This window comes from Poecile atricapillus, chromosome W (assembly GCF_030490865.1).
Source record: "Poecile atricapillus isolate bPoeAtr1 chromosome W, bPoeAtr1.hap1, whole genome shotgun sequence".
Classification (NCBI taxonomy): domain Eukaryota; kingdom Metazoa; phylum Chordata; class Aves; order Passeriformes; family Paridae; genus Poecile; species Poecile atricapillus.
This window is the reverse complement of record NC_081288.1, coordinates 18,364,181-18,379,996: the sequence shown is the minus strand read 5'-3', so window position 1 is coordinate 18,379,996 and position 15,816 is coordinate 18,364,181. Positions and strand designations below refer to the sequence as shown.

Here is a 15,816-nt window from a genome sequence, read left to right as displayed (position 1 = left end):
TCTTTTATTTTTTTTTTTTTTAACTTGTTACTGTCTAGGGAGAAGTTGTTGAATTCATGAATGTAAATACAGTGAATTGTTCCCGAACTCGTTCTGTGCGTGATCCTCGTGACTACTGAATTAGTATCAGAGTGAATAAGAAGGACTAGTAGTACTGCAACACAAAAGCCATGAAAAATACGGAATTAAAGATTTAGCTGTGCAACTGGTGGTTAATGATTTAAATGAGGGATATAGGCAGCTCTTATTTTTCCACACACTGCTGTTCTACTGTGGTAGAGAACATTTGTTAACTTTCCTTTTTATAGTGCTTGGAGGCAAATTCTACTTAGCAGCAAGCAGCAAAGATGGCAGGTGATGGAAAAAGTGGGAGAATGAAAGAGAATTGAAGCCTAAACAGGAAGGATGCTGCTTCATGGTGGCCTGAATCCATCTAACTGTGAGCTATAGAGAGGAAAGGTGGCTTTTTCACCAGCTGAGATGATCACTGGGTCCTTTGCCAAGCTGTTTTAAGCACAGTAGACTGGCAGAAAGCTAACCTTGACAAAGAGAACAATTTTTCACTTGTTTAGCGTACTGAAAGGGTTCAGCCAAAGGTTTATGTTATGGAGAAATAGTAAAGAAGAGAGCAGGGGTAAAAAACCAAGGACAATATGATAATTGCACTGGCATCTTGGCTGGTGTGAGCTGCAAATCAGTCAGTGCCTAAAGCTCTTGGTGGCTTCACTCTTACAGAGAAACTTGGTTATGTTACAAGGATAGATTTCAATGCTTTATTCTTTACAATTTTTAAATTTAGTTTAAAAAATATTTTTAAACACTTGCAAGATGTAAGGAGCATTTGAAGACTGATTTTCTTTGTTAAAGAGGAGGTAACTTAAGGGGCAAAGGCCTGTCAGACTGAATGACTGTTTATTTGGCTTTAAGAGTAGAGCTGAATGATGAGCAATTGGGTTTGTGTTTAGAATTAATGAAAGCAAAAGGCATAGATTGCTCTCAGTTGCAACTGATGGTTTGCAAAGAAATGAGAGACAGTTTATTGAAGATCTGTGAGCTCTTCAAAGATGACACTTTGATACGCAAGTGTTAACTTAGTTTCCTAGTTTCTTGGAGAAGGGTCGAAGTTATTGGGTGTTTAGTTTTGGTGAGGTGGTTTTGTTCAACAGGAGCAGTGTCAGCTGCAGCTGGAACCTGCACTGCTAGTTACAAGTTAGTCTTGCCTTCATAAAAACTGTTACTTGTTAAACGGAAAATAGATTTTCATCTTGAAGCCTTTTTAATATTTAATTGACTGCTGTGCTTCTAGCAGATGCTCACTGATCACATTACTGTATTAATTGACCTAGTTATGATCCTAGTTGTCAAGCAGGATGGTACTGAAAATGTTGTACCTCTTCTTGAGGATTTTCCTTCCTAAACATAGTATTTTACATCTTCCCTAAGGTAATTCATCATGAATCTAGAAAGATACGTTCACAGGCTTTTGTGGAAAAAAAGATAATGGATCCTTTTTCTCTTGGCTACAGTCACTTCTTTAGATATTGCTTTCTGTAACTTATTTACTAGTCTGTGGTTGTAAGTTTTATTGACTAATCTTGAGCTACCTACATACAGACTTTGACAGTGTTCCTTTGTTGGCTATCTCAGATGTTTTAAAGGACCTATAAATAAAAATGATAAAAATTATTCACTGAGATTAATAAAAAGTTGAGAAATATGAGCTAGGAAAGTCAAGCTTGATGTTGACCTTCATTTCACTTGCATAAACTCTCATATGAAAGCCATTGCAAGCTGGTTTTCAATTCAGTAAAGCTTTTCAGCTGTTGGTATTTGTCACATTTGTTTAGTAAAAACTTTAACTGCGCTGTTGAAAATGTGGTAAGCAAGAAGAGCCAGGAGAGTAGGAAAAGTGGAAAAATTAGCACAGTGGATGCACAACTTGAAAGAAGCTTCCACACAGAAAAGGAGAGGAGCTATAGCCTGGCATACTGGAGGAAGGCAAGGACTCTTCGTCCCACTGTCTGTGCTTGTTCCAGCACATGTCTGCAGAAAATGAGAAGCAAGCTTAGTAAGAGTTAAGAAGAGAACTAGGACCAAGATGAGTGAGGGGGGGAAAGTACCTGAAGGAGGTACCAAAGTGCAAGAAAGAGGCAACAGTGATGGTCAGCATAGAAGTTCAAACCCACACATTTTGCATCTTGCCATGCAAATGGTTTGGTGGGCTGCTCCGGTATTAAACCCATTACTATGTTCTCTTGCCTATCTTTCACCAAGCATCTCACTTTCAAATTAGTTGATATAAACCTAAAGACAATCTCATACATGACAGCTTTCTTAAGTGTTTTCTGACAAGTGGATCCTTGCTCAGAGGACCAAACAATTGAATTGATCATGTAAGAAAGAAGACTGAAAGGACTGATTGGAATAGTATTGGATAGGTATTGATGATTTTGTCGTATTTATAAAGCAGTTTCCAAATGAAATGCTTAATTTTTCAATTGGTTTATTCTTTAATTACATTGTTAGGTCTATCAGAGTATTCTGTGTTATCACTAAGTGTGATAATCCAAATGCAGGACATACTGTTCCTGGGCAAATAATGCAGTTTTTTTTCTTACAGAATAGATTTGAACTTTCAGTGTCTTCTACCAAGTATGAATCATACAGCGTGGAGTTGGGATGCTCTGTAAGATTTGAGTAGTGATGCCAGGTGCAGAAAGTACGAAAGATATGTTTGCTTTGTGATGTCTCAGGCACTGCACATTTTGACAAGCAGCAAGGGATGCGAAAATAACTTTGTGGCTTAACCTTCTGTGTACCTGAAACTATTGTCCGAAGGCTTCTTGAGCTTTCTCAGGATTGGTGCTATGATCGCTTCCCTGGGAGGGCGCTGGAACAGGCTCCTGGTGTGACTCCTGGGGATGGTCCTGTGCAGGGGTGGGAGTTGGACTTGATGATCCTTGTGGGTACCTTCAAACTCAACATATTCTGTGATTTGTGCAGCCATAATCTTCCCTGAATAGAATGGATTTAGACTTCTACTGTATCTGACTTGCCTCTGGCTTGAAATAGGTCATTGTCTTTATTGCATTGTAAGGGAATGCTTATTTGCAAAATTAATGCACAATTATCCACAATAGGCAGATTCAAGTTGATATATTCCAGTATATCTGGAATATTTCCAGTTGTCTGGCTGCCTGTGTCTATGTTAGCCTGCGTCAGCTTCCTTGTGTCAGCAGCACTAAAAGGAGAATCAAATCTAATCTCTTGTGATAGAGAATAACCTTAACCTAATGCTACAAGATAGGCCAGGAACATTTATTTGATGCTTTTTTTGGAAAAATGATATGGTTATCCAAGCTGTAAAGGATTCATTACTTTTTCATGGAACTACAGTTTAAACAGTGTCTCAAATCCCCATTCTGTTTCCTATGGAAAGGGACCAGACTTGCATGTGGGCAGTACTGGATGCACTGCAGGTTTACTTCAAAATGCATTAAGACTTCCAAGAACTGCCTCTGAGGCTGGCATCAATTTTTGTGTTTCTGTAAGATGCTTCACAACTCTGGTTTTATGGTTTCCTACAGGTGTGGGTTTCATAAATATAGTGGAGTGCTCATACAAGAATAAGAAAAAAAATAGGTCTGTTCTTTCATAATAACTTTCAGGCAGTTTTATTTTACTTCTAAAGAAGTGTCAATAAAGAGTGGATACAGGGATTACTTTAATCTTTAAGAACTTGGGTTTATTTTGTGGTGTAGGAACAAGCTCTTTGGTCTGGAACTGATTGATTAAAGGATTCTGTATGCCATGTTTTTGGTGTCTCTGTTGTTAGGCAGTTGTTTGCTGATGTCCTGGAATGTATGTGCTTATGGGCAATGAGACCCTAGGCCATTTTTTGCAAATTTGGATTTCATATGGACAGTTTAAAGAAACCTATATATCTGTGAGTGCTGCTGAACTCCAGAGATGTAATTCTGAATAACTTAGAGTTTCAGGGTGTTATGCACAGCAAAGATGGGGCTCTATCTTGGCTCAAGGTCTGCAAAGCTGGGCTGTGCTCGTGACACAGACAAGCTGAGTTGTCTGAACAAGCAAGTCTGCAAGGAGGAAAGATGGGCTGAAGCTGCTGGCTGTGAAAATGCAACAGGGGTGGTGGAGTTATTGTGAGGCAAAAGCTGTGGGTGCTGTGGTGGCCAGCAGCAGACTTTTCTGAGTCAAATGAGGTCACTTTTTCTGGATTCCAGTGAGGAAAAGACTTGAGTTCCTTCAATTGAATTGAAGTAGCAATAGACCCTGCATAGTAGGATGCAGTATACCTGAACAGGGGTTCATTCTCAAGCCAGCTACTTAAGGTTTGCTCTGGACCACAAAAAACTCTTAGTGTATACACAGAAGGCACATTTGCTCTAAGTAAATAGAAGTACAAGTTGCCACTTAAAAGGAAATTGTGAAGCTATGACATTTGTTATGGCATATGTGTTCTTGGGCTAGAATATGCTAGTCAATACTAGATTTGTGAAAGTGCTCATCTTGTCAGAAGACTTGATGAATATGGCACACAAAATAGCTTCTCCATTTCTATGAGCAACAAGTAATTAATTGTTGCTATGGCTGACTTTGATAAATTTCCTTCTGCCTTCAGTGTACTTTTAACTATGAGAAGCCTTTCGAAGATTATATAAATCCATATTAAAGTTAAACTGTAAAGTTTAAAATTAAACTGTAAAGTTCAGCTGTGGAAAGGCTCTTGGTTTACTGCACAGATATATACTAGGTAATTCAGGGCAATGTTTTCGGTCCCTCTGAGAGATTTTGTCTTCCATTAGACTGTAATTTCAGCTTCTTCATGTGAAGATATTTTCACTGTAGGCTGGCAGCTGGCACCAAGTTTAAAATTTTTTTTCAACAATCATAGAATCACAGAATGGTTTGGGTTGAAAGAGACCTTAAAGATCATCTTGTTTCAACTGCCCTGTCATGGACAGGGAACCTTCCACTAAGCCAGGTTGCTCAAAGCCCTGTCCCACCTGGCCTTGAGCACTGTCAGGGATGGGGCACCCACAATTTTGCTAGGCAGCCTAAATTAGTAGGTTCAACGAATGTCATGGTACTAACTACTAACTTTGCAGGAAGATCTCTGCCCTTTTTGGAGGCTATTTGATTCTCTTTCCAAAATAACATGCTTCCATTGTGCGTATTGCTGGTGGTGTTATATTTGTTATTTGGTATCTTTACTGTAAGAGAAGACAGAAGCAAGGTTCTGGTTATGGAAATAGAATATAACATGAGTGGGGAAGTTACTTGTTATTGATATTGCAAAAAAAGTATTTGGAAACTGATGTGGTGGGGGCTCATTCTTCTTGGCACTGGTGAGGCCTCACCTGAAGTACTGTGTCCAGTTCAGGGCTCCCCAGTACAAGATGAATTTGGCTATCTATACTGGAGGGAGGAGCTGTGCTGGCTAGGCTATCCACTGAACAGCCACAAAGATGCTGGGCAAATGGAAAATGAGGCCAGGCTGTCTTCAGCAGTGGCCAGTGACAGAACCAGAGGCAGTGGACACAAAATGAAACACAGGAGGTTCCTTCTGAACATCAGGAAGCATTTTTACTGTGAGGGCGACTGAGCACTGGCACAGCCTTAGGGAGGCTGTGGACTCTCCATCCTTGGAGATACTCAAAAACCATCTGGACATAGTCCTGGGCATCCTGCTTGGAGGAGGAGCTTGGAACAGATGACTTAAAGAGTTCCCTTCCAACCTCAAATCCTCCTGCAATTCTGTGTTGCTTTGTCTGTGAAGAATCTTCCATCTCAATCTTTCTCATTGCCAGAGAGTTAAGTATAGTAAATTGTTCATTATGATAAGGAAAACCTTTGCTGGGTAAAATTGCCAGAATAACCAAATAATAGACATTTCCTTAAGTACTAATAAACCTGTTTCTGGAAGTAATCCTGAGATAATTCGTAGGATTGCCAGGAAATCTCAGTATATGCAGTCCAGGTTAACAGCATGTTACCAATTACATGGTAAGCAAACATCCTAAGCCTTACATTGAACAAGTTAATTGATATGGTGTTGATTCATGATGGTTCTTTTCACCAAGCATACAACTAGTCCTTGCCATCTTGGGAAAAAGAAATAACCAAATACAGAAAACCTTCTCTTTGCTGCTGGTTTGCTAGGTTCACTGATAAATGATTGCAAGCTGAGAAGCGAGTTGACTCCCACCATTGCCTCAAGGGAATTTACATACAGAATACTTGAGTAGCACATTCTCTGGTATCCCCCCACTCTCACTCTTTGTAGTTTGGTTTGCTTGTTCCTGAGCAAACTATTTTTGCTCAACTGCAGCTTCTTGATGAAGTCTTTGTTCTGGTATCTATTCAAAAACTTGGGCTAGAAACAAATCAATCATTAGTTTACTTCAGGAAATTGTTGGCAGATAACTGATATCTAGAAATAGAATGGGTGAATACGGTGATGTGCAAAGTGCAAGCTCAGTGTTTTAGAGTTTGTTTGTTTGTGAACTTCTCAATTTACATACTAAAACTTATTTTGATCCATCTTGGATTGCATCCCATTATTGGTGCCTACTTTAGGATATTAAATTATATGCATAATGGTTTTTTTGCAGAGGTAGGTTCTCACAATTTGTACATCCAGACCTGATCTTGAGACTATGTGTTATATATTATATATATAGTTAAAATCTGTGAAGTAGAAAAGAGATAAACTGGGAAAGGTAACAGGAATCCTGAAGCTGGCTTTGGAAGAAGTACCCTGCGGATGCTTTTTAGAGCATCCTGGCTCTAAAAACTTGATTGAATAATTTTTTTCTGATAAGTAGTCTGAATAACATATGTATATGTATGAAGGAGCAATGCTCCTCTCTTCCTCCCTCATCCTCCACTATAAATTTCTGATTTTGCTTGGACTTGCTTCTTATATCAGTGTAGCATTATTGCTTTAAAGGTTTGGTTTTGTGCTTTGCTGCCTTATTTAGGTATAAATTCAGATTCATAATACTGTTCACCTACAATAGTGTCCAAATCCTAAAGTGAACTCTTTCCAGTTGTGAAGAATGAGTAGCAGCATGAGTGGTTTCACAGTAAAATGCTGTAGGTCATCTCTGCGCACAGGAGGTAAATGTCATTTTCAGGTCATGTCCAAGGTCTGTAGCTTGCAGGGCAGACTGAATATGGAAGCTGAGACATAAAAGGTGCTCTTTAAAATCAAGACATCCTATTGCCATGGAAATAGAACTCTAGGTCTGGGTTTGTGAGTATCATTAACACACATGGCTAAGGTTTAATAGAAAAACTCCTTCACTAAATTTTTAGTATTGTAGAAGTTGGTTTGCAAAGTCTTGCAAGGAAAATACTTAATATGATTGATTAACAAGAAAAACAAGCCATTCTTAGAAGCTGTTTATTCAATAGGTCCTGAATTTTAAGACCAAATGTAAGTTTTTTCTGTTTATTTCAGAAGTAAACTATTACTGACACTGGATGAACAGGATAAACTTTTGCTCTCATTAATTGATAATTAATTTTTTTATTTTGGACTTTTATTAAATATTGAGAGATTCTTGTTTTATTCTAGGACAGATTCTGTAGGCTTCCTCTGATGATTAAAAATTTTAATTTTCTGTTTTAGGTGTGGAACATTAAACAAATGATTAAATTGACACAAGAACATATAGAAGCACTGCTAGACAAATTTGGAGGAGAGCATAACCCACCATCAATATATTTAGAGGTAAGTTTACATTCAAACAAATGTGGACAGATGTGTGTCCACAAATGTTATCTTAATCTTATGTGAAGCTTCTGAGGTTAAAACTGAGAACACCTTTAATAAAAGGGAATATACTTGTGCATTGCAAACTGAACTCAGATCTTCTAAGAGCTAGAAAGGGATTCAGTAGGGGAGGATCAGTGGCATTGTGTAATAATAATGTTGGTGCAATAGAAATGTCAAGCCTCTTTGTAGGGGCCAGGAGAGAAAAGATTGTGTTTATAATGGAGGAAGTCATGCTCTGTTAAAAGCCAGTGTATATGCATGAAAACATTTTTTAAGACTAACTTTGCCTTTAAAGCAGTTGACTTCCCTTTTTTGTCTTTGAAAAATGGTCATGTATAATCCAAAATATTGCATTAGTAGAAGGGGACTTCTTACAGAAATGCATAAAATTCTGGGGTGGAGTAAAAATTTTAAGCCATTTTAAATTTGTAAACTAAACTACAAATTCAGTATCTGTATTCTTTCATCACTCCAGATTCATAGAGTTGCATTGACATAGGACCATTAAGAGCTTAGAGAGCTGCATGCAGAAGTTACCTCTGTTAGGAACTGAACGGGCATCATGTGCTTCAAACCTGCCCTTTTCTTGTTTCTCTCAAGTATTGAAATAACTGGAGGTCAATCAGATTTCTTTTGTAGTCCTTTATTTTGTAATTGCTGCCTAAAGGTACTGGGTAATTAAAAATAAAGATTTCATTATTTGAGGTACTTCTAGCTTTTATCTTAATATATTAGAGCAGGGCACCAAGTTGATTATACAAATGTTGACATTACGTCCTTAACAGTTAAGGTCAAATGAGGCCCTCGGTGGTTGCTTTACTTATTGCTAATGTGAAATGGGAGTATTGAATCAGTGCTATCACTGTTTTATCCACTCTATATTTAAGCACACCTCTGTTTTCACAAGGACCGGTTCATTCCATAGATCTGGATTTATTATTGCCACATGCAAGCGGGTTTCGTTAGATTGTGTATCAAACCACAATAGCAATGAACTTAGTCTATACTAAGTCTGGATTTAAGGTAGGGAAGTTGTTAGTTCATCACAGCTATTTGTCACTTGCTTTTATTGAAACTAAAACCAAGATCAATTACTGGAAGCTCTGTGTTGTGTAGATCATTGATAGGGAAAAGAACATTTACAGTCATAAATACGCACTGGGAAATGATTATGACAGCATGAAGAGTAAGTCTGAAATAGTTGGTGACCACAAACTATGAAGCTGAAAGCAGATTTGCAAGTTCAGTATATCCATGTGCCACTGAGATGAAGCTCCAGCTCTCTCATCAGTGTGGTATGGTAGCCCCCTGAGGCAGAGCAGGGTGTTCCTCTGCTGCAGTGAGTTCCACTGGATCATGAGCACGTCTTGGGACAAGTAGTGCTGGTACTGACCAGGGAGCCACAAGCCATTGGGAGGAAGGTGAAAGGGGCTGACGTGCTTTTGGAGTTGTTGTCCCATGAGACAGTCCTGTTGAAAGAGCCCACCATGATTGAAATTAAAAGCTTGCTCTTCCCAGCTCTTTGCTATGTGGTTCCTCTGCTTCCTTTGTTCTGGTACTTGCAGTACTACCAGTCACTGATCTGTAAGGAAAATACCCTGGTTTTGTTGGATTACTTTACCATCCAGTTAGTAGTTTAAACCTGATCATGATGAAGCCAGTGAGCCCCAAAACTGTGATTAAGATTAGGGAAGGGATAGAGTTTGCAGCTGTGAGCCAAGAACTAGAAGATGGTGTGAGAGAGGAAAGGAACTTTTTATTTGGATGGTCACTAGCATAGATTAGCTCATCCTCAGATACATTTATCAAGGTGAACAGTATTAAATGCTGCAGACCTGTGATTTGTTTAGTGTGTAGACTTCCTATGCTAGAGCTAAAGTGTGAAAAAAAAAAAACAAACTCTATTACTGAGAGCCAGATCCAGTTAGAAGCAAGATTATTCTCTACCTTTGACTGTTTATTTCAATTCAGGAGGGATTGTCTAGTGGGTCCTTTCTGTGCCTTTCCCACCTTTTGACTTGGTCATGAGGGCTTGCTTTCTGTTCTTAGCATTTACTTGGCAGCAGTTTATCTGAATCTAACCTGTCACTGCTAGAGTTCTTGTTTTGACTTCTGTATTCCATCACATCAGAGAAAGGGCCAGGAAAACTCTGGTTGCAGCATAGATGGACAAAGCTATATGTAAAAAGTTTTAAATGTAGTATGATAAAGTGTGAAAGAGCATGTTTGCCTCTAGGAAATGCAGAACTAAAAAAACACAGTAGTTTTGAAATAAATAAAAAAATGTCTATCTAACCTGTGTTAGAAATAGCAAACTTTCCATGTACAGTTAGTGTGTGGTATTGGGACTGGGGCTCAAGTTCTGTACCTGGGTGTGATCGCTGACTTCTGTGGAGGGCTCCTCTTTCCCCTTAAGCTCTTACCTGTAGTCTGTGTCTAGATATTGATGTGATCTCTACTCTCACCAAAACACTCGTGTGGGAAGGCAATGGAACTCGGACTCCATCCATCATCTTCTGATCTTTCTATTTTTATTGCTTTGCCAAAAACTCATTTCTGGCTGCAATACAGTCCTGCTTTTACCCAGAATCTGTATGGATAGTTTTGCTAGTGTGTTACTTGAACTGCATTACCTTTCCCTTTGTTGCCTTAGATTCATAGAATGGTTTGGATTGGAAAGGATCTTTAAAGGTTGTCCAGTTTAACACCCCCCTGCAATGAGCCAGGGCATCTTCAGCTAGATCATGTTGCTCAGAGCCCCATCCAACTTGGCCTTGAATGTTTCCAGGGATGGGGCATCCACCACTGCTCTGGGTAACCTGTGCCAGCGTTCTACCACCCTCATCATAAAAGTTTTCTTCCTCATGTCTAGCCTGGATCTACCCTCTTTTAGTTTAAAACCATCAGCCCTTGTTCTGTAACAGCAGGCCTTGCTAAACAGTCTGTCCCCATCTTTCTGATAGATCACTTCAATTATCAAAAGGCCCTTTAACTGTTACAGGCTGAACAACCCCAGCTCTCTGTCTATCATCATAGGAGAGGTGCTTCAGCCCTCTCATCATCTTTGTTGACTTCCTTTTTACTCCGACAGGTCCATGTCCTTCTTAGGTTGGGAGCCCAGGGCTGGATGCAGCACTCCAGTGGGGGTCTCACAAGAAGGGCAGAATCGCCTCCCTTGGCCAGCTGGCCACACCGCTTTTGTTGCAGTCCAAGATATGGTTGGTAGATCAGACAGACAGACAGATAGACAGACAGATAGACAGACAGACAGATAGACAGACAGACGGATAGATAGATAGATATAGGTTGATAAAATTCTGGGCTGTGAGTTCCAGTTCATGTCCAACCCTTGCTAGCTCATGTCCAACTTTCCATTCACCAGTACCTATTCTGCAGGGTTGCTCTATTCCTTTGTCCCTCAGCCTGTATTGATGCTGATTTTAAAATCCTTCTGCTGCTCTGACCTCTTTCCATCTTCCATAAAATGTGAGTGATTCTTAAGAGCTCCTTAAGAGAGTAAATTGTGCCTCTTGATCATCTCTTGATGCTGCTATCAGCAAGCATGTTTTCTTCTTTTAGCAAAAGTTGAAATTAGCCAAAGCTAAATGCTAGGTAAGCATCTGCAAATGACCACTTCGGCTTTCACCCACATTGCCTTCCACTAGGTGTAAACATCTAGTTTTATTGTAATGCTTCCTGCAAAACCATGGCTATTTTTATTATTCTGACAAGTCTGACAGCTATCCATCCATCTTCCAGTATGTAGAGTTTCAGTATCATAGGTTTTGTTTGGTTCCTTTGTACTTCTGCCTGGCTTTACATCTTTAATTTACTACACTTCTCACTGCCTGCTTATGTTCACAAAACTTGCAGCCCCTTGTGCACTGGCTTTTGGCCTGTGTTGGAGCTGCCTCTGAAGACCTGTCAAGTGAAGTTGTGGTTGAACCTAGTGACAACATTGCCTTTCAGTTAAAAGTGAAAGGAAGGCATGGGGGAAGCAGAAGCTCATGAGAAAGGTGAAGAATTCAACAAGAAAATAATTCTGAAAATTGGGCATTCAAAGGTTATAGTCAAATTGTTTGTGCATTGCATATAAAATATACATCTCATTTAACAATAAAAAGGAATTTATGCCTTAGTTACAGTTGCTCAAGAAATAGAAGCTTTTGTTTCTGTGTTCATCTGAGAGTGAAGACAAAATTTTTGCCCCCCCTCAGATTTTTTTTTTTTTTTTTCCCCCAAAATTCAGGAGAGGGTGTCAATGCATTTTATGTCAAAAGAACTTTAAAACTGGCAGCTGTTGTTGCAGCCATCATTTCAGGTTTCATCAACTGACTATGAAAGAGGAATACTTTTCTTGAAATACTGAAAGTGATTGACTTGCGCTGTGTTGAGTTCAGCATATATTTAATTTTTCCTGCAAGAGGGGATACTCAGATTTAGGGGTATCTCCCTGCCTTGATCCATCACTCCTCAGTGATGGTCTTATAAAGGTGAGTGTGCAGCAGGGGTAATAGAGCAGAGCATGCAAGCCTGGATGGAAAATGTAGTGTGAAGCTGGAGGGCAACAAGTTGCTTGTCTTGGTCCTCCCTGTGCAGGAAAATTAGGGCTCAGGAGGGGAGACCAAAGCTGCAGAGAGACTTCTGAGTATGTGTCTGAGGTACAGGGAGAGGAAACAAAATGTACAGAAGAAAGAAAAGAACACTTGTCATTAACCACACAATTTTCTTCTAATTATTATAATTAGTGATAGCTTTGGGAATCTTGTCAATGTTCTCTAATATGATGGTAAGAAAAACTTTTCTGTTTGTTCTGTCTGGAAGAAAGAATAAATCTAGTAAGCAATGACTGCATTAAAATCCAAAAATGGCTTGTAGCCAAATTTTCTTCTTATATAATCTTGGCTTTTAACGTCTCCCATTTGCTGTGTGTGACCTCAGCTCAAACAGAACCCTGGAAATCACTGTCAAACCACAGAATGGTTTGGGTTTGAAGCAAAGCTGAAGATCATCAAATTCCAACCTCCCCTGCCATGGGCTGGGAACCTTTCAATAGACCAACCTGCTCTAAGCCCCATCCAGCCTGACCTAGAACAGGGATGGGGTGTCCTCAGTTTCTCTGGGCAACCTGCTCCATGCATCACCACCCTCACAATTTTTTCCTAATATGTAATCTAAACATGCCCTCTTTTAATTTAAAGCCATTCCCCCTTGTTCTGTCACTGCATGCCTGTGTAAAAAGCCCCCCTCCAGTTTTCCTGTAGGGTCCCTTTAGGTGCTGTAAGGTCTCCATGGAACTGCCTTCAAGCCAAAGAACCCAAATTCTCTCACCCTGTCTTCATATGAGAGGTGCTCCAAATATTTGAAATAACTGTTTGACTCAGTAGTTATAGAAATATTATTAATTGTATTTTTATTTTCTCCTGGAAAAAAGAGGCTGCAGAAGCTTCTCGGTAGGTTTTAGAGTGCTTCCAAAAAGTGTGGTATCTCAGTAGCTGAAAACATCAATGATTTTTGTCTTCCCACATAATTTCTTACTGCGTTATATCAGTCCTTGAAGTGTTGTTTCCCAAAATATATAGTTTGTGACTCATCATGGAAAAACCCTTTTCCTAAGGGTTTGTCTAAGCATTGTAAATATTGAAAATATTTACTGCAAAGAAGGCTGCTATTATGATACTGGGAAAACCTGGAATTCACTTAGCAAAAATGGTTAAAGTATGCGGTTGTATATTCTTTAGGACAGCCATCAAAATTTATATTTCTTTTGTCTCTACCAACAAAATACTGCTGAAAAGGATAAGCTGAGTTAGGGAAAGGAGAGTAAAGGCCTGTATATTGGTAACAAATGCTGTGTACAAACTGGAATGGGTTGCACAGACCCAGGCTGGCCAAAAGCACTCAGCTCAAACTTAGAAGGAAGGGATCGTGCTTAAATGCCTTAATCAGATTTGTTAGCCTTTCTAGACTCTTAATGACTGTTCAGGGAGGCCTTACCTATTTAAACTTCCCAACTCCTGTGTGTCCTTTTTGCCCCATAGTCATGTGTACAGTATTACCTACCAGCACTTAGTTGTGAGAACTGAAACAGTATTGGCCCATTTGCGTGTAAATTCTTGTCTAGAATGAGGTTGCATTCTGGACCTGTTGATTACTTTAGTTAACAGTCCAAGACTAAGCTGCCAGTTCTTTTGGGGTTTGTTTGGTTTGTTTTTTTGGACTCCACCCAAAATGAAATGGTATGCAAATGTATAGAATTACAGTGGTATCAAACTAAGTTTTAGAACTCGGTCAGCTTTCTAATACTGTATTGAAGGAATCATTCTCTTTCTTACTCCTACTCTTGGAAGCAATTTAAAATGAGAATTGTGGGGGTAGAGGTGTATTTGCCCCCAGCTACCGTGATTTTTATTTTTTTCCTAGCTTTCTCTTTGCCTGGAGGTGTTCTATTCAGAGGCATTGCTGTTCTCAGTTTTGGGAGTTTGGCTGTTGAATGTCAGGAGAGTGTTTAATTTCTTACTCCTGTATATCTGAAGAATCCATGCAGGAGGTCAAATCAGTTAATTAAAGAAGATTACCTCTTTGCTGATCTGAAGTATGCTTATTGCAGCAGCATGCAGATACTGTCTAAAATAGATCTTGGTGATGAATCTCAGATTGTTCCAGACTGTGGGATTCCAGGAAAACGCTAACGCTGCATATAGACACTGGGAAACCTGGTGGCCCTCTGGGGAATTTCACATTGGTTTTTACCAGCCTCCTAACAGATGCTGTTCAAATATGTTGGACCAAAACTGGAGTGTCTAAAGTTAGACTAAGTACAGATTTAGGAGTCTTACTAAATGAAGAAATCATGACGTATGTTACTGTCTATCTTCAGCTCCCATTTAACTTAGTGGGATTTGCATTTGATCAACAGCCTGAAAGGTCAGACATCTTTTAAATAGAACCACAATCTTAGTTTCAAAGACCAGGAACCTGTAGTTTAGGCTTTTGAATCTTGCAGTGTGTGGATATTAGCTAAAGTTGAATGAGGGAGAGAGACTATGGCAAAAACAGTTATTTGCTTGAGTTTGGTGTTCTAACCAGTTGTAGTAAGGGGCAGAGAGAAGGGGAAACCAAATTTTGCTACTTGGGAGTCTCACAGATTAATTTTTTTTTTTAATTATCTTGTTGCTTTTTATTTCCTTAGATGATTTCCTTAGATGATTTCACTAGAATGTATAGCCTGGTCATGGCCCAAGAAAGCAAATTTCAAATATAATACAAATGACATGTAAGAAAAAAAACATGCATGTTTATAAGAAAATCCTTTTTTTTCATTAACAGAACTCTTTTGGCACATCCACATAACATCTCTCAAATTCTGTTGACTTTTGAGGTCAGTTTTTATTTTGTCAGCAGGTTGCTACATTTAAGAAGTAACTTTAAGGCTGCTCCTCCTGAGTATATACAATAGTTAGAACTGCAGAATATATACAGCAGAATAAGAGAGCAGTCATATTTTGGCATGTGTGCACATTGAATATAAACATACCATCTTGTAATGCTTTAGCTGGAGTTTGCAGCTTATCAGACATTGATGCATTTTAATTAGCTGAAATTTCAGGGGTGTTCTCACATGTATGAGACTATATGATGTGCAAATATACTGATATGCAATGTAATTAAAACTCACTTTTTGTTCTATTTGTGATAGCCATAGGATTATGTGTAGATTGACAGGTTGTGCTGATTTTAATCTAATATTCAACTTTTCAAGTATAGGCATTGTGAAATGAAACTTTGTAAAATCACACCAAGTTGGGAGCAATCTGAGCTGTCAATGACCCACCCTCAGGATACCAGCAGCAAACTGCACACAGGGCTGCAGCAGCAAATGAAGAGGCACCCATCCACTCTTTACTTGTGTGGCTGCTTTGGGGTGGTGTCCAGCATGGAGAAGAGAAGCTTCAGGAGGAATCTGCAGGCTCTTTCAACCTAGAGAGTCAGACTCTTCCGAGACCCGC

The 15,816-nt window shown here is 39.2% G+C and overlaps 1 protein-coding gene across 1 annotated transcript in view; it reads left to right on the top strand.

The window, feature by feature from the left end:
• Positions 1-15,816, top strand: part of LOC131591673 (serine/threonine-protein kinase B-raf) — an 81,575-nt gene that overhangs the window by 8,543 nt on the left and 57,216 nt on the right. Inside the window, exon 2 of the mRNA XM_058862602.1 lies at positions 7,661-7,762. Within this exon, the coding sequence (XP_058718585.1) occupies positions 7,661-7,762 (102 nt within the window). The remainder of the gene's footprint in view (positions 1-7,660; positions 7,763-15,816) is intronic.